General features: G+C 41.5%; 1 protein-coding gene across 1 annotated transcript in view; it reads left to right on the forward strand.

Annotated features, from left to right (window-relative positions):
* Window positions 1-24,176, forward strand: part of Vwa2 (von Willebrand factor A domain containing 2) — a 45,680-nt gene that overhangs the window by 8,793 nt on the left and 12,711 nt on the right. Inside the window, exons 3-6 of the mRNA XM_013158143.3 lie at window positions 1,421-1,495; window positions 3,454-3,587; window positions 9,173-9,282; window positions 22,580-22,774. Coding sequence (XP_013013597.1) covers window positions 1,421-1,495; window positions 3,454-3,587; window positions 9,173-9,282; window positions 22,580-22,774 — 514 coding nt within the window. The remainder of the gene's footprint in view (window positions 1-1,420; window positions 1,496-3,453; window positions 3,588-9,172; window positions 9,283-22,579; window positions 22,775-24,176) is intronic.

Raw genomic sequence — 24,176 nt, forward strand, 5'->3', positions numbered from 1 at the left:
GGTGTCTGCTTGTGACCATGGAATCCGTGAACCCCGCTGACTGTGCTGTGCATTTCTCCTCCTGGCTGCCTCTCTGACCTCTTTCCCTGCAGCCACTGTGCTCATGTTCCTCTGTCTGTTCCCAGCCCTGGTCCGCTACTGGGCTGTGACACCTGGCCATGTTTCCTCTGTGCTTACTCTGGATCATGGGCATTGATTAAGAATCTACCTGTAGATGTGTGCCTCTTTTTTTTGGTGCTACTGAGCTAAATCCCCGGCTCAGTACCTATCTTTATCTCTAGCATTTCTGTGGCACAAAAAACTCGTTAAGGAATCTTAATTCATATTTTCCCTTCTCTAAAATTGCTTTTTCTTCAGATCCATTTCCAGTTGTAATCTTTTCTCATTTTTATGACTCTTAATTCAAAATATATGGTGAATGTTTAAATGTTAAAAATGAATTACAATAAAAGATAGATTGCCATTAATCTTCCTCAAAATACTTCTTACTTCAATCTTACCTCATTGTTCTTGCCACTTTTGGAAGTAGTTCTGGGAGTCCTCTTTTGTGAGTATCTTTATAAAGTGTGATAAAAAATACAGTGAACGCTGCTGCTGAGTGTCATCCTATGGAAAGGCAGGCTCATAAAAACATTACGGTGTGTTGTCATCCACCTTATTCACTGTGTTTGGCACCCTGTAATTTCTGGCTTTGCCCCAAAATCAAAATGATCGTGAAAGGTAAACATTTTGAATCACTTCAGGACATCAAGGCAGCTGTATCAGTACAACCAAACATACATTTAAGTTTTCACATTTAAAATGGTGCGTCTCACTATTTGAGTTCAGGCATTTTGTTGCCTGTTTCAACAATTGTCCCAGTGCTTTTCGGTGATTCTACTTCTTCTCTGAATTGTCTGTTCATATCCAAGGTTAATTTTTATGGCAGATATTTTGCCTGAAGGACCTGGCAGGCAGAGGCTGAGGGACTTTCAAGGATGTACACAGTTACAGTACAGAGAACCAAAACTGGGAGGGACGCAGTTATGGCAACTAGTTAGGAATCAATGTCTTCAAAATTGTAGGTTGTCTCTAGTCCTTTATATGTGTGTGTTTGTTTTGTTTTTTGCTGTGCTGGTATTGAAGCCAGAGCCTCTGTATGCTAGGCAAGTGCTCTACCACTAAGCTACCATCTGAGCCCTCTCCATGTATTTATAATGTCTTCAGAATTCCCAAATCTGAATTCAAAGATCCCTCATGGAAGTTGGGTAATAAGGTTATCTTTTCATGCTCTCCATGTGGCAGTTGTTGAAGTGCACACATTATGCTTTTCTGTCTTCCTGTTTTCTGCCCTGCTGGCTGTTGGTTCTGGTCATATGACACGGAGAAGAGTCTTCCTGTTGCACCCTGTCATGAATGGTTCTGGTGTCTTCTCTCCTAGTGCCTCCATCCCTCCCTCTTCAGGAAGTCCACGCAAGCAGGGAGACCATTGGAAAGATTGCGGCTGCCAGTAAGAGTAAGCTGCTTTCACTTTCCTTACACATACCCACCTAGACACTTGGGAGACAGACCCAAACGAGACTGTGTTTTTCTGAGAGTTTCTACCCCTCTCTCAGCTTCCCTTCATGCTGTTGCTGGATTCATTTTCCACAAATGGGGCTCTCACCAAAATACTCTGCTTGGTAAAAACAACCTCTGTAACCTCCCTCGCCCCAACCTGGTACTGGGGATGTAACCTCAGGCCTTCACACTAAGCTACCCCAGCCCTTTTGGTGTTTTGAGATAGGGTCTCACTAAACTGACCAGGCTGGATCTGAACTTGTTATCTTCCTGCCTCAACCTCCCAGAGTACTGGAATTATAGGCATGCACCACTATACCGCATTCTCCACAAATCTTTTCTCTTGAATTTCTCGGCCTGCACCTCAAGCCCCTCTGCTACTTGTGCACCCAACCACCTCATCTCCCACAATAATACTCCTCTTCCTTCCTAGTCAACATCTCTCTACACGCTCAAGTCACACCAGCACATTCCCAGGGGCCCTGCCTGTCCCCTCCTTCCCTCTCTGGAGAAACCCCTCATCAGTTCAGAGCTCCAGTGGGGGCCATCTCTGCTGTGCTTCTCTGACTTCTGCTCCCATCCAGCCTCTTGGTGAGATGGGGAAGTCAACACACAGGGTTGGATTCCCAGCTCCCCCACTTCCAGGTACGCTGGCCCTAGGGAAGTTACTGACTTACTCTGCTCTGCTTTCCTCATCTGTCCAGGCAAGCAAAAAATAGCATTTCTCCTTAGGATTTGAGTGGGTATTTCGATTGTGGGTGATAGCTTTTCACTGCTGTTAGCAGATACCTGAGAGAAACAATTTAAAGGCGGATATGTTTATTTTGGTTTTTTTTGTTTTGTTTTGTTTTTTCTTTTTATTGGTACCAGGGATCGAACTCATGACCGCCTGCTTGCAAGGCAGGTGCTTATGCCACTGAGCTAAATCCCCAGCCCCGATATGTTTATTTTGGCTCACTTTCAGAGGTTGAGCCATGGTGACTTGGTTTTGTTGCTTCTGGAGCCACAGTGAGGCAGAAACATGGTAGAGAGCATGTAGAGGGTCAAAACAGTTTACTTCATGAAAAATAGGAGGCAGAGAGAGAGAGAGAAAGAGCCAGAGAGGAGAGGCCAGAACAAGGAACAATCTCCAAGGTCATACCCACAATGTTCCATCCCCTTTGGCTAATCCCAATAATGTCATTAGTTTATGATCTCTTCAGTGGCTTAATCCACTGATGAAGTTAAAGCCTTCATGTCCAGTCCCTCTTCTGGGCCCCATCCCTGCACCTTACTACATTGGGGATCAACTCCTCTTTGGGGGATACATCACAATTAAGTCACAGCAGAATTGCTGATAGCTAAGAAGTGCACAATTCTTTTTGAGATAATAGAAAATCTCTTGGCTGTGGTAATGATGGAGTGCTTGTGTGAATGTACTAAAAACATTGAATTTGCCCAGTGTGGTAGTGCATACCTGTAATCCTAGCACTCTAGGAGACCAAGATGGGAAGTTTGCAAGTTTGAGCTCAGCTTGGGCAATGTACCTAGCAAGACCCTACCTCAGAATAAAACATAAGTAAAGGGCTAGGGATGTAGTCCAATACAAAGGCCTTGGGTTCCATCCTCAGTGTTTCAAAACCAAACAAAAACATTGAATTATACACTTCAAATGGGTGAGTTAAATTATCACAGCTAGAATGTCTCCAGTGGTATTGGGATGGAGGAAATACGCATCCAGTGCTGGTATTGCTCTTGCCATTTGAATATTTGGGTAACAGGGCCTCACGGAGGAGGGCTAGATGGGCTAACCCAGGAGACCCTCCTCAGAGGCCCTCTGTAGAATGGCTGAACTTGTGATTAAAATGGACCCTGGCATGAGTCTTTGTAACATGGAAAGATCTAGTTCAACACTACCTGTTGCACTCTCCCTAGTGATGTGGTGCTCAGCTGCCTTGGACATCCTCTTCCTGCTAGATGGCTCTCACAGTGTTGGCAAAGGGAGCTTTGAGAGATCTAAGCACTTTGCCATCACTGTCTGCGATGCTCTGGACATTGGCCTTGAGAGGGTGAGTACAAGTCTTGTCTATCATTATATTTGGGTATCTTTGCTTGCAAGTGACAGAAACCCAGTTGTAAACAGCAGAAAAAACTTACTGGCTGTAGAACTGGGAAGACCCAAGGGGTATAGTGGCATGCATGGGCCCAGTGGAACCTCTCTCTTTCTACCTTCAACTGTGCTTTTTATTGCTTACCTTACTTCCCAGGCAAATTTTCCTCACATGGCAAAAATACTCTGCATTGTCCTTCAGGCTAGTGATACCAGGAAAAAGAAAGCGGACTTTCCTTATGGATATCAAAAAATTCCCAGAAGAGCTCCAGTTGGGCAGGCTTAGGTCACATGATAACCCTTGGTCAGTCACAATAGCAGGGGAAGACTCTTTGGTCAGACCTGAGCCTACTGCTTATCCATCTTTTGGGGTAAAGAGAGTTCTATACTGAAAACAGAGGCTATGTTTACAGAACAGTGGGGAAGGTGACACTGAGTGGTGTCTCAGTATAGAACATAGCTCCTGCCCTTTTCTTTTCCTTGAAAAGATCCCCTCCTGCCTGACTAAATCCAAACAACATCTTCATTTCTTTTCCTTTCCAACTTCAAAGAATAGGTCTTAATCAGCAGAGTGTGGTAGATATACTTTTGTTTTTCAAAGGGGACAATTTTTAACAACCCAATAGAAGAAGGGGCAGTGGATACCGACAGTTCCCAGAAAGTGAAACACGAATGGTCTGTGGAAATGCGTGCCCCACCTCCCTCAAAGCAATAGCAGGTCTCCCACTGACCTGCTGTAGTTTCACCTACTGATTTGGGAAATTCCAGAGTTCGGTGATGTGTGCCATTGGCAAATCTTTAAGAAACTGGTGCGCCATGCACTGCAGTGGAAATGTAAACTGGTACAACTGCTATGGGACAATGTAGCGGTGTCACAGTGACAAAACCTTGAGCCCTCTGACCCAGCCATTCCACTTCTAGGAAGTGACAGTCACACAGCACCTCACAGTGTTATGTGTAATTGTAAAAGATTTCAGGGACCCAAAGGACCACTGACTGGGAGCAGGTAAATCCATTATGGTGCCTTCATATACTGAATGATGGGGCAGCTACAGGAAATGAGTAAAAGACATCAGAGCAATTTAAATATAAAAAATAAGGTGCAAATGGCATGTAGAATATGTTGCTTTTGTGTCAAAATGGAAGGAAATGAATGAAATCTACATGTGTGTTTGTATAAAGGAAGGGCAGGCTAAGGATAATGGTTTCTGTACAAGTCAAGGAGGAGCCTCAGCAATACAGATTATTTCATTCTCGACTTTTGAACCATTGAAACCTACCCAAAAGTCAAATTCAAGATTAAGAAGGGCATGTGGTTTGGAAACCCATATTTATTTATTTATTTGGTACCCGGAGTTGAACTCAGGACCTTGTGCTTGCCAGGCAGGTGCTCGCGCCACTGATGATAACCCTTAATTATTTGAATTAGAGACTAGTTACATATAGGTTAAAGAAAGGAGTGCTTTTCCACCATGACATTCCTGAATTAATCCTAGTAAAACCTGTAGGATTTAGGAACAAACATGCCTTTTAATGAGGGCCAGGTTTTCTCCAGAGCGGCCTGTTATTTGGGAGGATGAGCACATTCACCAGGACTTTAGGCAATCTAGTCATCTGCAAATGCCACAGCAGACTTCATTCTGTCCAAGCCCAAGCAGCCCAGAAGTTCTGCCCATGATGTAAACCCAGCATGGACCCTCGAAGGGCCAGGACAGAAGACTGCTGATTCTCTACCCTCCCCCATACATTTCCTTTTAAAATGATTCCTTATGAAGTTTACTAGTGATTCCTGGAAGAAGTGGCTAAAGATCAAATACTGTGTACCTTGGTATTAATGTGTCCTGAGATGAGTGGCCTAGAGATCCCAGGGGTTGGCAAGCTGGAAGAGAAGAGCCATGGGAATTTCATGTTTTGCAGGCAAGGAAACAGCCTTGGAAATAAGGCTAAGTGAGACTGCCTGAGGAGAGAGCCAAGTATGGAAGACTTAGGGCTCTTGATTCTCAGCCCAGGGCTTGCTCCACAAGGCCATGCCTTGTGTCATTACCAGTGGGTAACCTCTGAGCTGGGGTGAAGAATGGCATTGGGAACTCACACCCTGTGGTCACACAGCAGTGTGGCAATGTGTGGAGGAGGATGGATAGGCAGTAACAAAGCTTGACAGTCTTATGGCTGATGGGCTGATGCTGTTAGGAGCAGATTATCAGAGTTTGGGAACCTTAACCTCAGTGTTGCTGGACCACATCTAGAATGTGGCATCAAGTTCTAGTGTTGATTTTTAGGTTTGCTATTGGCAAAACAGACAGAGCTCTTCAGTCAGGATAGGGACACAAACTTTCACATAGGAAGGACCCTGATTATCATTTTTATGCCAGAGAGTGAAATATGGCCATATTTTATGACAGGGCAGAATCTTGGTGTTCAAGGGGTTTGAGCTAGGCCTAACTTCAGAAAGATTATCTTGTAGCAGGACTTGGAGAGCGCAGGAGTTGGGTATTTGAGTGAGTGAGTCTCTGGACCTTAGGGTGCATTGACAGACTGGTGTCCTTAGAAGGCTTAGAGTGTTGGGGGAGGTCAAAATGGCTCAGTTTGATCTGTGACTTGTTATTTATTTCCTTGTTTCTTCTGGTATGGAATGAACCCCAGGATCTCCTGCAGGATAAGTTCCCTAGCTCAAGGTTTCACGTTTCTATTGCTGCGCTTTTGTGTCTCCAGGTACAAAGGATTTGATCTGTATCTTGCTTTTGCTGTCTATAACTTTAGTCTTGAGGAAGAAAATTTTCAGTAGCTTTAATGAAGGTCTTTTATGGATGCTTTGTTGTTGAGGAGGACTGAAGGTGTTTGAAGGCTTCCCCTCCACACTTAAAAGCTGCAAAGTACACTTCCTGGCACTAATGAAGGACTACAGCAGAGAGATTGCAGTGTAGTGAGAAATCTGGGCAGGCTTGCTTCTGAGCACACAGTAAACTGAAGATAAAAGGCAGCTATTTTGCTCCCAAACCACCAATTAAATTAAATGCCTTAACTATTGACTGAGGCTGTTTCCTGCGTGTTCTGTTTTGAAGTTGTAGCCTTCCTATTTAACCTGAATAAACAACTCAGCTAATGTCTTAAGGGAGTTTTGTTTCTCTCTCTCTCTTTTTTTTTTAACTTAAAGTAATTCATTCACATGGTTCATTAAAAAGACAGTGAAAACTTTCACCTACATATTTTCCATTTGCAGGGTCCCCTGCCTATTTTAAGTAGCTCTCCACAATTGCTCTATGCAAATACAAACAAAATGAATATATGTTATTTTCCCTTTTTAACAAAAGGATAGCATAGTCTATATAGTGTTCACCTCTTTATCATCATCTTACCTTGGAAATCTCTCCATGTCTGTATATAGGTATAAACTTCTTTTCCCTGCACCTAATTAGTGTCCCATCATGAACATTTACTGAGGTTTACTAGCAAACCCTCTACTGATGGACATTTGCTATTGCAAATTGTGTAGTGTGATCTTGTAAATATGTTGTTTCACATATATGAAAGTCTTCCTGTAGGAAAAATCCCAAATACCCTACATATTTTAAATTTTTAATAAATATTGCCATTTGCCTTCCATGAATGCTATACAAATTCACATTCCTACCAGAAGTGTTTGAGAATGCATATTTCCTTTTGCATTGTGTCTAGTTTTTTTGCTAAATAATAATGTGCAAAAATGGCATCTTTTTGGAGAGGTCAATCCCCTTTCTATTAAAGAACATTTGTATTTCCTGTTCTATGACTCTGATCCTATCCTTTGCCTATTTTCTGTTGCCCTGCTAGTCTATATGTCAGTTCCTAGACATTATTTTATATACTGATGAAACTTTTTGTTCCCCACATTAGTTGCAAGTAATTTTTCCATTTTGTCTTTATTTTTTTATTGTATAAAGGTGTGCTTTGCTCTGAGAAGCGTTTGTTTTGTTTTTTCAGGTAAGTCAGATTTCTTCAGGCAAAGTCAATCTTTCCTTTATGGCTTCTGGATTTTAAGTTAAAGTCTCTTGCATTTTGGGGTTAGAAAGGAATTGTTCCAAGAATTCTAGAACTTTCATGGTTAGATTTTTCACACTAGTTCTTGAATCCATTTGCAGTGTATCAGTAATGTACTAGTGACATCAGTAATGTCCTGATGTCACTTGCTTACTAGACCATCTTTTCCCCACTGCATGCAGGTCCCCCCTGCCTTTTTTTAATCTGCACACTAAATTCAAGGAAAATAATGGAAGGGTTCTTTCTTGGAAACTTGTTCGTAAGTTTGTCCACTGTTCTGTCTTCCGGTATTCATCTCCTCATGTGTCCAGTCAAGACTTAAATTCCTTCCTATCTAAGGGGCCCCTCAGCTGCTCCTCAGGACTCTGCCTGTTGAAGGTGAGTTCAAAGCTGAGGGCTTCGGCTCTTTGTCTTCCAAGCAGCAGGCCTGTTAAAGGGTTGCAGTGGGGTATTCAAGAAGGGAACAAAAGGCCACATAATTGCTTAACTGTGAATCTCTTGGCCTGGTCAAATTCTTCACCAGGACTTGCCTTAGTTATGAAAGTAATTACTGAGAATATTGCCTCTCTAGGGCAACATTTTGGAGAACTAAGGATTAGGCATAGGGCTCAGACCCACAAGAGGAAGCCTGAACATTTATAGCCTTTACTACTTTAGACGCAAAATAACTTCATTTCCCTTCTCCATTTTTGTGAGGCATAGGGTTTTCTTCCATGGCCTCTTGAGTTAGAACTCGAAATCTATTCAGATCCACCAGAGCTCTCTCTTCCATTGCCTGCCTCAGTTTGCAGAAGATTGATTGTCCCTCAGTCTGACTCTAGTCTAGAGGCCTGGCCTTTCTCTAGCTTGGCCAGGGCAAGCATGGATGGAATGACCACTCAAAAAAAGGACAACAAAGAATAGGGAGCTGCTTGCAGTTTTAACTCATGATGGGCCACCAGTGGTGACAGCTGGGTTTGCTTCTAAGGTTTCCAGCAGCTGCCCAAGCAGCATCTTGCTGAAGAGCTGTGTTGACTTCTGAGAAGGAAAGTCGTAGGGAAGATCAGAAGTCCCAAGATCTGGGTCCTGGCCCCTTTCTTGGAGTAAACCCTTGCCTTGGGCTAGTTCTGTGTCCACAGCACAGTTTAGTCTCTGGGCAATACTGTAGGTGTTAGTCATGCCCCTTGGATCATATGAGATGATGTATGAGATTGTACATAGAGTGTCTGGTGAATGTCAGTTGGTGAATGTACCCTAAAACTGCTTACTGCTCAGCTGAGAAAATTTGTAGGATGTACTGCCTTTGGAGGATGTGGGTGGAGAAGATTAATTGGGGGTTGTCAATATAGAACACAGGCAAATTTGACCAATTCTGTCCAAGTGGTCTTGGGAATCCTCTTGCAGGCAGATGGACAAAAGCTCTGGCACTGATATTTGTTGGATAGCCAGAAGGCAGGGTTGTTAACCTTTCTCACCCCCTTTTCCTCTTTGGAATGCTTATAATGTGACTCCAGTCTTGGTCCCCTGGGCCACTGTCTCTTTCTGCAGGTCAGAGTGGGAGCATTCCAGTTTGGTTCTACTCCTCGTCTGGAATTCTCCTTGGATTCATTTTCAACTCGACAGGAAGTAAAGGCACAAATAAAGAGGATGGTTTTCAAGTATGTATGATTCAAGTATTTATGCCTGGTAACTGCCATGGTAGAAGGAAGCCAGCATTCTTAAAATGACTCCTTTCAAGGAAGGGCAAACCATGTACTTAGTTTTGCCAAGAGGACCATGGGCCACTTCCATGACCCCACTGTGCATAATGAAAACTCCCTTCTCAAGGATGCTCGCCAATATTACATAGTGTCCCAGGTGGGAATTTAAATGCTAGTTTAATAAAAGGGGAACAAGGCAGGAGGGAGGAGGAAAGGAAGGAAGACAGGAAAAAAAGAGAAGGAAAGCAATGGAAACCAAGCTTTTGTAATAAAAGGAAAAGAGGTTGAAGGGAGGGGAAGGGGAAAAAAAGCAAGCTATATCATGCACAGCTCCAAATTCCTTATGATGAATGTTATATATTATTAACCATTATTAATAGATAGTAGATGGTTATTAACTTTTATATTAACTATTATGTATATCTAAAAAGTATTTTTAAAATGCAACAAGAATTTGCTGCTATTATGTCAGTTCCATGGAGAGAAGGCTTTTGAAGATCCACACTAGGTTAGCATGTTCCTGCCAGCTCAAATCCCCATGATAAATGTATGACTGTCTCATCAGGCAGCACTGGACAGTCATGCAGTACAGCCTCGTCATGAATGTAAGAGCGTGTGGTGGGAGGAGATGGCTGGGTCATAGCCCAGTATCTGTAATGACCTCTGCAGCTTGGGGGTTTCACTATACTTCTGTGACCCTCATTTCTGTTATTGGTAAATACTAAATGTGAGTAAACACTGTTACTGTGCGTGTTTTAGAATATATGAATAGCTGTTTATGTGCTCAAACCTATATACACCCTATAGATATATGTACATCGTGACATACAAGTGTGTTGTCTGTGTGTGCTCATTTGTGTATATGCTTTAAGTGTATGTGTATTATATATGCACACATTATAGGTATATGAATGTGTGTTACATGCATACATACCTGTGTATATGTGCATTTGCACATACAGTGGTTTTCATAAGCCCTCACAGAAAAAGGGACTTTGACTTGTTACTTGCCTCACTTCGATCTTTGTTCCCGGGGCCTGGAGTGCTAGAGTCTCCTTTTAGAAGTGATTATAGGTCCTTTCTGATACAGAAAGAGAATTGAACAAAATGAGCATAAACAGTGGTTTATTAAATGTGAAACTCTAAAGATAGGGAGAAAAAAAACACAGAAGGATAGGTGAAGAACAGGCTCTGCAGAGTGAGTTTGGGCTGAGTAAAAAGAGGAAAAAATAAAAATATGCCCTACAGAGTAGGGTGTGCCACTGTGAAGAGGCAAGATACCCAGTGCTTAATGGCTATCTCATTTGCCACGCTGGCCTCCTGTCTAAGTCATCCTATCAAAAACCTGCTCCAGTCCTCTTGAAAAGTTCGTGTGCAGAGTTTTGGGAACTGTCCTGTACATGGGTTCCTGGAGCTTGTCATGCCTCCTTCCCCAGCCAGCTTTAGCCAGGCCCTACCTTCCCGCCTCATTTGGAACTGTCCTGGTTTCTGTTGCCCTGTGCAGTACCCAGGGAAATCCTGCAGAGGTCTGCTATTGTAGTTGTCACCTCCAGCTGGAAAGGCCTTGAGGCCTGAGGTTCTCTTTCCAGTTGTCCTCAAGAAATCCACAGTCCCACACTGGGCACAACTGGTACCTGGGGACCCTACAGCCCCAGGGAGCACACAGATCCTTAGTAAATGTTTCATAGGCTGTCTGTTCCAGTCTTTTCCTCTGTGTGTGCCCCGGATAGGAGGGAGGACAAATCATATGAAAGAAAATACAAAAAGAAAAAGCACATTAATAAGTTTTAGAGTATATTACTACACATTGCCTTTCTTTTTTGTTAGAGGCCTCCAAGAATTGGTTTCCTATGGAGAATAGTCTCAGTCTTGCTCTGTGTTCTGGGTTCAGACTCACAGTGTAGCGCTTGCCAACATGTGACACTGATTCCCTTGGGTCAGAGTGGTCTAGGGAAAGGGTCCCATGTACAGATGCTTGGATCCTACCCCACTATACTGAATCACATTCAGTCTGAGCAGTGATACTTAGGGGCCTGGAATTTTATAAATTTTTCTCTACCCCTTTCCCTATGGCTATGGTACATACTTTGGTTGAAATGTCTTTTTGACATAAAATCTATATACTGTAAAATTTATAAATGTGGTTTTGGGGTACACAGTGGCATCTCAGTTCACAAACTTAATTCATTTCACAATTCTGTGGAAGATGGTTGCAGTAATCCAATCCAGAGTTTGCAAACAGATGCAAAATTTTGCTAAATGCTTTTATTTGAAAACCAGATTGTTCATGAACAGAAGCATTCACGAACTAGGATATTACTGTATTTACAGTGTGACAACTACTACCCTAATCTAATTATTAAATATTTTTGTCATCTCAAAAAGAAACCTTCTAAGGAAACGTTCTTTATAGTAGATAAACAGCAAATAAGTACATAGGCTAATATTAATGAAAATCAAATCAGAACTACAATGAGATGCCATGTAGCACTGGCTAATTAGGCTGAAGTAGAAGACGAACACTAACAAGTGTTGATAAGGATAAGGGAAGACTGAAACCTACATGTATTGGTGGTAGAATTCTGAAGTCATGCCTGCCACTTTGAAAACATAGTATTAGCTCCTCCAGATGTTAAATATAGAGCATCATTATGACTCAGTAATTCCAGTGTAAGGGAATTGAAAGCATATGCCCACATAAAACCTTATACCCTAGTGTTCATGGCAGTGCTATTTGTAACAGTTTCTAAATCAAAGCAACACAGATGTGCTACCAATGACTGGATAAAGAAAATATGATCTATCCATACAAGTGAATATTATTCAGGCATAGAAATGAGGATTGATTCATGTTACCTGATGGATGAATCCTGAAAGCATATGTTAATTGAAAGAAGCCAGTAGCAAAAGATCATACAGTTTATTGTATTTTCCATTTATTTTTTTTTATTTTTGTGGTGCTTTGGAATGGAATCTAGGTCTCACACATGCTAGGTGAGTATTCTATCACTGATTTACATTCCCAGCCCAGTATTCCATTTTTATAAAATGTCTAACATGAATTTATGGATGTAAAAAGTAAATTAGTCATTGCCAGGGACTAGGGGAAGGAGAAATGCTTATTAATGGGTACAAAGCTTCTTTTGAGGATGATAAAATGTTTTGGATTGCAGATTGCAGAACTCTGAATATCCTAAAAATTACTGACATGCATTTTTTGTTTTAAAAACATTTTTATTAGTATAGATTTGTAGTACATAAAGATTACATTCATTGTAAGGAATTGGTACATGTATATAACACATCTCAATTCTTTTTTCCCCATCCCTTTCACCCCCATTTGTTTTTGCCAACATCAGATTCACTTGTCATATAATTCCTTATAAAGTTAATTATACATACAGATTAACAGCCAGACTGACAGGCCAAAAACCACATAAAACACATAGGATAAAGTACACTTTTAGATACCATATATTGTCCATGCTGAATTACAGTAACTTTTTTCTCATTTTTCTTGTTGTGTCTGTATACTGAGTTTCTCATATGGGAGAAGCCATGTGATATTTAAGCATGTATGTCTGATTACTTAGCAGTATGGTACATCTATTTTCCTACAAATGGCTCAGGTTTATCCTCCTCCTTTATGGCAGAGTAGTGGTCCATAGCATGTAAATACAACAGTTTCTTTATCCATTCATCTGCTTCCAAGATTTAGCTATTGTGAATTGTGCTGCTATAAACATGAGAATGCATACATCATTGTGGTATGATGGCTTTAACTCTTCTGTGAAGACACCTAGAACAGCTAGTCAAATGGAATTTCTATTTTTATTTTTTGTGGCATCTCCATACTGATTTCTGTAGTGGTTGTACCAGTTTACACTCCCACCAGCATTGAAGAAGGGTTCTTCCTCAGCCCCACCAGGATTTATTATTGGTTGATTTGGTGATGCTAGCCATTATATCTGGCGCAAGATGGAATCTCAGTGTTGTTTTAATTTGCATTTCTCCAGTGGCTAGCGATGTTGAATATTTTTTCATGTACATATTGACCATTTGTATTCCTTCATCCGAGAAATGGAATATTGAGGTCCCCCATTACAACTGTATTGGTATTTAATTGATTTTTCATGTCCATTGGTGTTTGTTTTATGAAATTGAGTGTGCTGTTACTTGGTGCATGTATACATTTGTAATTGTTATCTTTCCTGTTGAATTATTCCTTTAACCAATATATAGTGGTCCTTTGTCTCTTCTGATCAGTTTTGGCTTAAAATCCACTTTGTATTAGGATAGCAACTCCTTTTTCCGTCCCATCACATCAGATGTTGTTTACAATCTTTTAATTGTTTTTGAGTTAACTGTGTTTTCTGTATAATACATATTGTAGAGTTTTGTTTCTTGATCCATCCTGCCAATGTGTGTCTTTTGATTGAGAAACTGAGAACATTCACATTAATAGTTATTACTGAGAAGTGTTGATCGCTGACATGACATTATTTTCTTATTGCTGATTTCTTTGTTTTTTCCTCTTTTTAAATTTTTTTTATTTTAAAGAGGGTAAAACTAAACATAACAAAATACAACAAAGCAGATCAGAAGAAAACAATGTAAGTGACACAGATTTCAAAGCAAGTCAACAGAAGATCTGCAGTGGCTACCATAATGTCTCTTGTTTTCTTCTAGATAGTTGTCCACATCTTCACACACAATGATTTCATACAAAACAAAATAGTGTAAAACTGATCATAACAGAGTGAGGAAGGCATTGTGGGCCTTCAAAACCAGACATTAGGAAAATCAACAATGGCTGCCATGATGTCCTTGTTCTCTTCAAAATACCTTCATGTATGTTGAAATTAAATAATACAAAACAGACTAAAACCACTCTAGTGGCTCATCTTACCAGGTATATTAATTATTTTTGACTTACTGGCATTGTTGGCTTCATTGTTTCTCTCTAGGATATCCTTGAGATTTTTGTAACACTGGGTTAGTGGTCACAAATTTTTTAAGGGATTCATTGTTATGAAAATACAAATAGTTCTTGTTTAATGACCAAGTTAAGTTCCCGCAACTAGGTTAAATAAATTGGTCACTAAAAGAGGAATTGTACAAAGCTTGGATTGTAACTTGGTCTGTGACTATTTCATAAGATGAGCAAACATTTCTAAGAAATTTTAATTTAAATGATGTCTTGCAATGGGAGTAATACATCACACCAAATGTTACATGATCACAACTGGTTCTTTTGTCTTGCTGCTTGGATATCCAAGTGCTTTGTATTACAAGTGGAATGAATTATTCTCATAAACCAAGGTTTTACTGTAGTATGTACATTACAATATTCAGAGCAAAGAAATGGTTAAAGAAAACTCCAACTTCATGACTTTGCTTTTATTTGCATAACTTTTATGTGTGTACTATAATGTATTACAGAACACAAAACTCTGGTACTGTACAGTACACTCAGAAAAAGTTATAGTACTGTAAAAACCAGGTATACTGTACAAGAAAATATGTTGAGGCTTTATAAACATGTTATAAATAGATCTCTACCCCTGAAAAAAGCAAAACAAAACAAAAAACTGGGTTGTAAGTCCAAGTGGCAGGTTGTCAGTCTGAACAGCGTGCTTCAGTTGTTAAGTCCAAGTAGTCATTAAATCTGTAAGTCCTTAAACCAGGAATATCTGTACCTGATTTCTCTGTCAATTTTAAAGTTTTATAGGATACATCAGGATTAGATGTTGTTGCATTTTAAGGCTTGAAAGATTTCACTTCAATCCTTCCTGGCATTTAAGATTGGTGTAGAGAAGTCTGCTGTAATTCTAATGGGTTTGCCTTTACAGTAGTACCTTGGTTCGTGAACTTAATTTGCTCACAATTCTGGGGAAGATGGCCACCTTTGTGTTCATGTAGGGAAGATGGCCACAGTCATTCATGTTCATCACCCAATGTGCTTATGAACAAAAGCAAAATTTTGCCAAATGCTTCTGTTTATGAACTGAGGTACCACAGTATATGTGATTTGTTGCTTTCTCTAATAGCTTTTAAGATTTTTGTCCCTGTGATAGACTTCTAGTATTTTATAATGTGGCACTGAGAGATTCTCTTTTAGTCATGGCTATTCTGGGTTCTTTATGCCTCACTTATCTGTATTTTTATTTCTTTTTCTATGTTTGGGAATTTTTCTACCATGATTTCTGTGAATAGGTTTTTAATGCCATTTATGTTACCTTTGATTTTTTTACTCATTCTGTTTATTTTTAGTCTTTGCATCATCTAGCACTTGTTGGATCCACTTTCATGTTCTCTTGTTTTTAAGATATCTTTGGGTAGTTGTTCTTTCTTTTCTTTTTCTTTTTGTGGTTTTTGAGACAGTCTTGCTTGCTATGTAGTCCCAGCTGGCCTTGAACTCACTATGTAATGCAGACTACCTAGTACAGAGGTCTCTAGTTGTTTTTCATGGATGACTAACTAGTTTGTTTGAGTTAGTTTGGGAGGAGAGGATACAGTGTAGTTATCCCAGTAACTAAGTTCTCTGGGAAAGTACTCTAGGATTTTTAATGTCACAAAGGTAGTCTAAATGTTGGCTTGCACAGAAGTAGTAACAATTATACAAACCTGTTAATATCAAGTGAGTAAGCTACCATAGTATTATTCAAGACAAATTAGAAATTAACAAACTATTCTCATGTAACACTCTTAATCCTAGAGAAGAAATTTACAATTATGATGTAAACATTAAAACAATCTGGGTATTGACTTTCAGCTAATATATATTAATGATAGAAAACAGAACTGCTAATATATGCAGCCATGTCTCTGCTAATGGTAGAAAAAAATTCATCAGTAATTGTACAGAGTTCACAATCAAAAGATTAACAAAGCTTTATAGTTACTATTAAAGACAGGATTTGAAAGAGGGGAATGCAAGAGGAGAACTTTTGAAACCTTAAACTATGATATGAGAAGGAAACAAGTGTTAAGAAGGATCTCATTGGAGAGTAGAGGATGTTTATAAAATTAAGTAAAAGTAAGAGAAAAAGTGGATGAGAAATAACAAGATAGAAGAAAAAAGAAAGGAAACAAATTACATGAAAAATAAAAAGGAGAGAGAAAAAAATTAGAGAAAGGAAGAAGAAAAATTAAAGATACAAAGAAATAAGCAAGGATAAAAGACAAAGGAAAATTTGCCAAGCCTTAGTAAATTGATTTTTAAAAAAAAGGAGGATAGAAAAAAACATAAAAAACCCCAAAGAATAACAAAGAAATTTCTCTGATTATGAGAGTGTGGTTTTTTCTGGGATTTACAGTTTTGGGCTATGTCACTGTATCAAATTCAGGGCCTGTGCCTGCTCACACTGGCAGGTAGGGAAGACAGTCCCCAGATCCGTACTGGGTGCCCTCATCAGCAGGTAGTAGGGTTAGGGCAAGTGTGCCAGTTCTGCAACTTTCAAATCCGTAGTGATGAGGCTGAGCCTGGCCTCTGGCTATGGGAGTGGCACTGAGTCTTTTAGCTTAAACTCCTCAGGAGGTTTCTTGCAAGCCTCATCAAGGCTTACTGATCACAGCTATGTTACCTAGTCACTGTAGGAGCACAGCACTGAGAGCCCTGAAATGCAGCCAACCTTGGTTTTGGGAGAGAGACAGCTAAGGGCTGGGCATCCACAGTCTGGAAACACTAAGAATGTGTAGACAAGGACGCTAGGAGTGAAGATGAAGCCTCCATTTATCTAAACCAGACCAGCTCTGCTTTTGGAGCTGTCTGTACTTAGCATGACTGTAAGAGGCAGCAAACAAGCCAAGGAGATAGTAGCTCAATTCTGGCCACAATTGTGTGGTCAATGCCGACATTAGAAATGTAACACGCACCCATGTATCACAGAAGAGGAATACTGCCCGAATAGGAATGATGGCTTCCCACACTCTTTACCATTTATCTGCAATGAAGTTTTCAGTGCTGGACTAGTTAGGAAAGGTGTCTCCACCCACAATCACCTGCCTTTCCACATCAGGCCAATCCTCCAAAAGTGTGGTTAAGAAGCCACCCTGCCAGCTCTCTGATTGATACCTTGTGGAAAGTTTAAGAAATATTCCATGCAAGCCTTTCAATGTTGCACCTTAAAATAATTAAAATCAGATTAAAACAAAAACACATAGCTGACCAGAAGTTCCCGGATGTCAGAGCTGGTGGCCAGCTAGCTCACATTCATTGCGTTTATCTCACAGTAATGACCCTGAGTTTTTTGTGACTGGATTGTTTATTCCTCACAGTAGCTTGTTTCTGTGACTGGATTGTTTATTCTTCACAGTAGCTTTGTCAGGGCTCTGTAGTTGTCAACACTTTACCTTAGCACAGACCCTTTAAGAGCCTTCTTTAGCCCCTTTCAAACTGCTTGAACATTGCTTTTAGAACAGTTAACTTCAAAGCATTTATTTGTTTAATATTATTTGATATGTACTCCATAAAGCTGAGCTTTTTCATATTGATCCATTTGGACTATTAAGCTAAGGAATTTAGCTACTACAGTGCATTTAATCATCAGTTCTCTTAAAAGGAAACTTTTAGATTAATTCCAATCATTTTTTCAATTGCTTCAAAAAATAAATACAATGGAAAAAATTGTAATTGATTTCTCTGGATTTGAAAGGAATTCCGTATGAAGTGTTTTTCAGAGTCTGTTCTATGGCTGGCCTATTTGCCTCAAAATCCACTGGGGATGGGCAGGGCTGTACTAAAATGCATATTCTCAGGTCCAGTTACACAGCTGCCAATTTGGATTTCCTGGGGACTGAATCAGTGAATCTATGTTAAGTTTCCTGAAGGATTTTTAAGTGCATATTAGAATTTAAACTCTAAATTTCTTGTAGAGGGCTGCAGCTTTGTTCGTAAGATACCTACCACCGATGGCACCCTGGCAAGGTCCTAGGATAGTGGTGGTAAACCTATGACATGCATACCACAGCTGGCTGTTGGCAACTGAAAGCTCTAAAAGGATTACCACCACTGTCTTAAGAGATGCTTGGCACAGCATTTCATCTTCAGCTAGTGCTGTTCCTTTATCCTCTTTAGTGTGGGAGGAGACTGAATTCAGGTGAAGCCATTTTCCCACGTTTACCTGACTAAGATATCATAGAACTAATATCAGAGCTCCTTGGATGCAGGAGCCCCTATTCTTAACCACAAGGCTACACAGATAACAAAAGATTAGATTCTATCCCCCTACTCCCGAAAAGTCCATGCATAGAAACATAACCCCCTAAGACAGCAGCCCATCTGTGAACCTCCAACTTTCAACCTATTTTAGTTCATTTGAATGAAATTAGAGAAATCTGGGTGTGTTGACTTCAGCCCTCCCTGTTTAGAGCTGGCCCCAGAGCTCAGAACAGACTCAGAGAGAGAGTCCATGAGGTAAATAGTCTCATTTGTGCTGTCTTGCCAGAGGTCAGAATCATTAGGAATTGAGGCTGATTTTGGCTGGAAGCCTGCAGGAATGCTCCTGTGGGAGAGGTGGCAGAGGTGGTGAGAGTCGACTTCCTGAGTGTCTGTGTGCTCAGTCAGGTGACATTGTCAGGCTCATGCAGTGGGTGAACTGGGCCCTCGTGCTCTTGAAATTTAACTTGAGGCTAACTTAGGCTATGAATAGGGGGCACTTCGCTCCGAAAATCTGTGCTAAGACTTTACTACTCTAATGCTTTACGTATACAATGAAATTTGTATGTTCTTTTGCCTGTTAAAAAAAGAAAAAACAATCTCTGAGTTGAACCTAAGACTTTTCTGCAAGTGATAAATGAAAAGGAAAAACAACTCTGAAGAGGAAAAGGGAGGCCTGTATGAGAAATGGGAACAAGGTCAGAGAGAACAAGCACATTTCCTTTTGGTCCTGAGACTTGGCATATGTACAAAGAGCAGCAGGAGGCAAGGGATGGCCGAGGGAGAGCAAGGGCACTGCCTGGGGAAGGGGAAGGCAGGGGACGGGGTTTAAAGTACTCCTTGACTCCTGGCTGGTACACTTTGGCTTCTGGGGTTTTTTTTGTTTGTTTGTTTGTTTGTTTTTGTCTTTTTTTGAGACAGGGTCTCTCTTTGTGGTTCTGGTTGGCCTTGGACTCACTTTGTAATCCAGGCTAGTCTTGAACTTGCAGCAATCTGCCTGCCTCAGTCTCCCAAGTGTTGGGATTGTAGGATTGTGCCACCATGCCTGGCCACTTTGATTTCTGGGAAGAAGAGAGTTTTGTGAGCATTTAATAGTGCAATATGTAACAAAGGACAGCAAATATTTTCATTTAAAGCTCATATAATAAGTAATTTTGGCCATTTGCAGGCCATGTAGTTTCTGCATAGGTAGTATATTAATTATTGGAAGTTGCTATTTTCCAATAAAAGTTTATCTGCAAAATAGGTGACAGGCAGGATTTAGCTTACAGGCTGCAATTTGCTGTTGCCTGGTAATTTGGTTTATCCTGCATGTCCCCCAAAGCCTCAATACAGGCATAAACAGGAGTTTAGAAAGCTGATCAGATTATGGGGGCTTATAGCTGACTTGCTGTTAGGAGGGAAAGCTTGGTGGAAGAGCTAGGTTACTGTGGGTGTGGCCTGGAAGGGTTTATCTCTCTCCCTGGCTCATCCCTTCGCTTTCCGCTTCCCTGCTACCCTGATGTGAGCAGCTCTCCTCAGCTCATCTCTTCCATGCCATCTTGCTTGGAGCCAGAGGACTATGGACTGCAAGTTGAGCTAAAAGAAACCTTTCTTTCTTTAAGTTGTGGATTTGGGGTATTGTTCCTCATGACAAGAAAAATGACTAAGATATGTGGACAAGAAAGCATGGACTTTAAAGTCAGGTGGATTTGACCTTATTGGCTTGGTGAGAAGCAAGTGGCTTGACTAGCAGAATGGCCAGACAGTTAGAAACCTGGGCTGTGGGGGCAGAGGTCTTAGGATTCGATTATTGCCTTATCAGTTATGAGGTGCCTGACCTTAGATCCTTTTCTGAACTCCCCAATCCCTTAGAGCTGTGGTAAGAATTAGTTCCATGAGCATATGCAAAGTGTGGGGTCTGGGCACGCATGTAAGTCTATAAACACCTGTCATCCAGAGCCTGTGAATATTAGCAGTTATTACTAGCATCGTCTGAGCAGTGAAGTGAGGATAATACTGGCACCTTTTCTGCTAGTTGTCAGAATTTTATTCAGGAACAGATACAAAAGTTCTGGCACACGGTGGAAGCATAGTGCTTGTATGATCCCTTATATTTCGGAGATAGTCTGCTCTTCCAGGAGCCCTGGAGAAAGACTCCGCAGACACAGCTTTGGTGAAAGTAGTATTTATGAGAATCAGAGCCTTCTCAGTTGTCTTTGCTATCTCAAGTGCAATCCAGCACAAGGTGAGAGGAGCTCATCATATTTGGGACTCACTGATGTAGAAGCATTATGTTCCTCTGTGATAGGCCCATTGCGCAAGCCAAGCTATGTTCAGTAGCCCTGGACATGACCTGGGTTGCATGCTTCTGTCTTTGCTTACACCCCTTCCCCATATCAGAATGGCTGCCTCCTCTCCAAGTCTACTAGTGTACCAGGACCCCTTCAGATGTACTTTCCCCTCTGCAGCCTGTCCTTTACAGCCCCACCCCACAAGGAAATCCCTCCTCAGAGTGCATGAGATTTTCATCTTTGCATTGGTATTTCTTCATCTGCACTGGGAGTTGTTCAAGGGGTGGGATCATGTTACACTTATTTGTTTCCATTTTATTGTGTTCCCTCTAGTGGTTTACAAATACTAGTGAATTTTAAAAAATGGTTTTAAATTGATAGAACTGCTGTTGTATATTGCGGGCTAAGTGTCTTTAATTCTAGGAGTTGTCAACCCTTGTTGACATTTATTAACTTAATGGAGCTCCACAAAGAGAACTGCCCTTTAAGAGCTTGCATAACAAAATGATATAAGGGAGGAACATTCTAGATCTGGTCTATAAGTCTTCCCAAGATACAATCTGTATGCTTTTTCCCCATCCTTCTGCAAAATGCAGAGAACTTGGAGAACTGGAGGGGAAGATGGAACCACAAAATGAACCTGGATGCCTGAGTAGTTGCTTGGAGGAGAGCCAGGCAGGAGAGACCCCTGGACAGGGAGATCTGCACTAGAATGCATGAGAAACAAACATTTTTAGTGTCAAGTTAAAACAAACCAACAGATACATAGAATATGCCCAGCCTTCTTGTTGGTTGGATGTTTTTACTTAAAAGAATAACTGTAATCTCCTCTGAGGAGGCTGAATTAATGGCAGGCATTGTCCAAATCCATAGATTATGATCTGAGCATCAGTTCATGTTCTTGCCCTGTGGTCTGTGGTTAACACTTCAGAAGCTTTTTGTATGCCCATAGTTGATCACCATAGTGTCTCCATTAGCCTCCACACTGCGGCCTGTGTCTGGCCGTGCTACCCTCCCCAGCTACAGTGGGATGGCAATTCAGTAACTTCAGATCCTCTCTAGTGAGCTGCTGTTTTCTACCTAGCTGGCTCAAAACTAGCAGTCTCCCCGCCCCCCCCCCCCCCGAGAGAAACAACTTCTTAAGTCTCCTATTTCAAAATTCAGCAGAAATCGTGCTCTGAGATTCCATACCTGGGCAACAGTCCCTACTATGGGGCTATGAGGAGTAGACAATCTTCAGAGCTCTTGGCAAATAGAGGATCATTGGTGTTGGACCACTGTCACCTGAGCTGGAGATGGTCCACAAGCTCAGCGTTCCAGCACTCAGCTGTGGTCCTGGATATGGCCTATCAAGACTGGCATCGCAAAAGAATGCCCATCACATCCTTAAAACAAAACCTGCCCATCACTCTTGTAGATTCTTAGCACAGTTTCCCTAAGCTCAGTTACCTCATAGCTTTGCCATGCTAAGCCATGACAGGCAGGGGAAGAGGGGTCGATGCATGGATGAGGAGATGGCAAGTGGGTGTTAAATGATGGATTGGCAGCGTGGAGTCATCACGGGGTTTGGGGGAGAAAACAGATGTGCAAAGAATGACATTATTACATAACACCACAGAAAAGTGCAGGGTAAAACTGAAGTCCAAGGAAAGAGTTAATTTCTACCCATCTTTGTGGTTTAGAGTACAAACTTGTCACTTTGCACCTCTGCTGGGAGTCAGCCATTCCCAATGACAGGGACACATTGGTTTCTGACTCTCTTTCCAAATTCATCTCCCTGCCCCACTGACTTTGCCTCTTTTTCCCTTCTGGGTACATTCAGGGGAGGACGCACAGAGACAGGCCTTGTTCTGAAATACCTTCTTCGAAGAGGGTTCCCTGGAGGCAGAAATGGCTCTGTGCCCCAGTTACTCATCATTGTCACCGATGGCAAGTCCCAGGGGCAGGTGGCACTGCTGGCCAAGCAGCTGAAGGAAAAAGGTGTCACTGTGTTTGCTGTGGGCGTCCGGTTTCCCAGGTAAGGACTCAGTCCTGTGTCAGCGCAGGGCTGTGCCACGAGTGGAGTTTGGAAAACTGTCCCAGTCCTTGCCTTTTCTGTCTTTTCCTTTCTTTGCTGACTTTGGCTCCTGTGTGTTGGGCATCTCGGGTTTTGGAAGTCTGAGAGTTTGTATTATCTCTGGTTTTGTCCAATCACTGCTTGGAAAGTATCTGAAACTCTCAGCTCAGGTTTATTTGGGGAGAAATGGAAATTCATAGTCATCATACTTTCCTGATGAGTCAGGGGTCCCTCAGGATGGGCAAGAGCCACACAACTTTGGTGCCATTAAGATACTGTCTGTCTACTTCACTGTAGGAGCACAGCACTGTCTACTTCATACCTCTGTTGCTGTCTCTGCCTCAACACCTCTCCTCCCAGGCAGTTCTCTTAAGGAGCTAGAATAGGGAATGGCAGTGCCCAGCTCAGATCTTCACATCCTGGAGAGAGATCCAAGTAATCTAATCTGCTCCAGTAATCTAATCTAATCTTCTCCAGATCCAAGTAATCTAATTCTGCTTGCCCTGAGTCCTCCTGGTGCCAGCAAAGCAAAGGTCCATGACTGGCTGCCTCCTTGCCAGCCACATTTGTTCAGATGCCGGGCAAATCTGCCTTTCTTGAAGAGAGGCACAACCCTAAAAATGGACAGGACACCCAGTTCATGGATTTCTCTAGGTGTTGTGAATCCTCGGTGAAATGACTATGTTCCTGCCATGTGCTTACACTTAGAATTTTTAAAACTAATTTCAATGCATTCTCCTCTCAATTGCTACAGGCTGCCTTCCTCATGGCACAGTATTCTAGGCCTTGGGGACACAGAGGCAACAAAGCAAAGTCCTTACCTTCATGGGTTTTCGTGCCAAAAAAGGAACTAGGTGATACGTGAATGAATAAACAATTTCAGATAAAATGGAAAGGAGAAGAAGCAGAATAAAAGTCTGAAGATTGATGAGGAAGAGGAAAGGTAGCTATTTTAGACGGGAGTCTGCCAAGGCTTCTTGGAAGAGTTGAACTTTGAGCCAAAATTCAAGCGACATGAACAACAAGCCTTCCAAATACTGAGGGAAAGGGCGGGCAAAGCCAGTAGACTTCTGACAACTGCAAAGGCCCCAAGGCGGTAGGTAGCTCAGTGAGTTATAAGAACGGAAAATAGCCAGGGAGATCTGGGCAGATAAGAGGGACAGGATTAGGCACAGGTCATGGTGAAGACTTGGAGTTTATTGTGAGCACAATAATATTGTGGGATGCTTTTGGAGGGTTTTAAGCAGAAACTGACAGTTTAGGCTCAGTGCGAGGTACAGGTTGGACATCTTTTAATGAAGCCAAGCAGGTTCTGTGAGGACCATAGAAGAGGACAAGCACAGAGAGTGACAGTTGAGAGGGT

This window comes from Cavia porcellus, unplaced genomic scaffold (assembly GCF_034190915.1).
Source record: "Cavia porcellus strain 051 isolate PalLab524CR breed Dunkin Hartley unplaced genomic scaffold, mCavPor4.1 scaffold_2, whole genome shotgun sequence".
Lineage (NCBI taxonomy): Eukaryota > Metazoa > Chordata > Mammalia > Rodentia > Caviidae > Cavia > Cavia porcellus.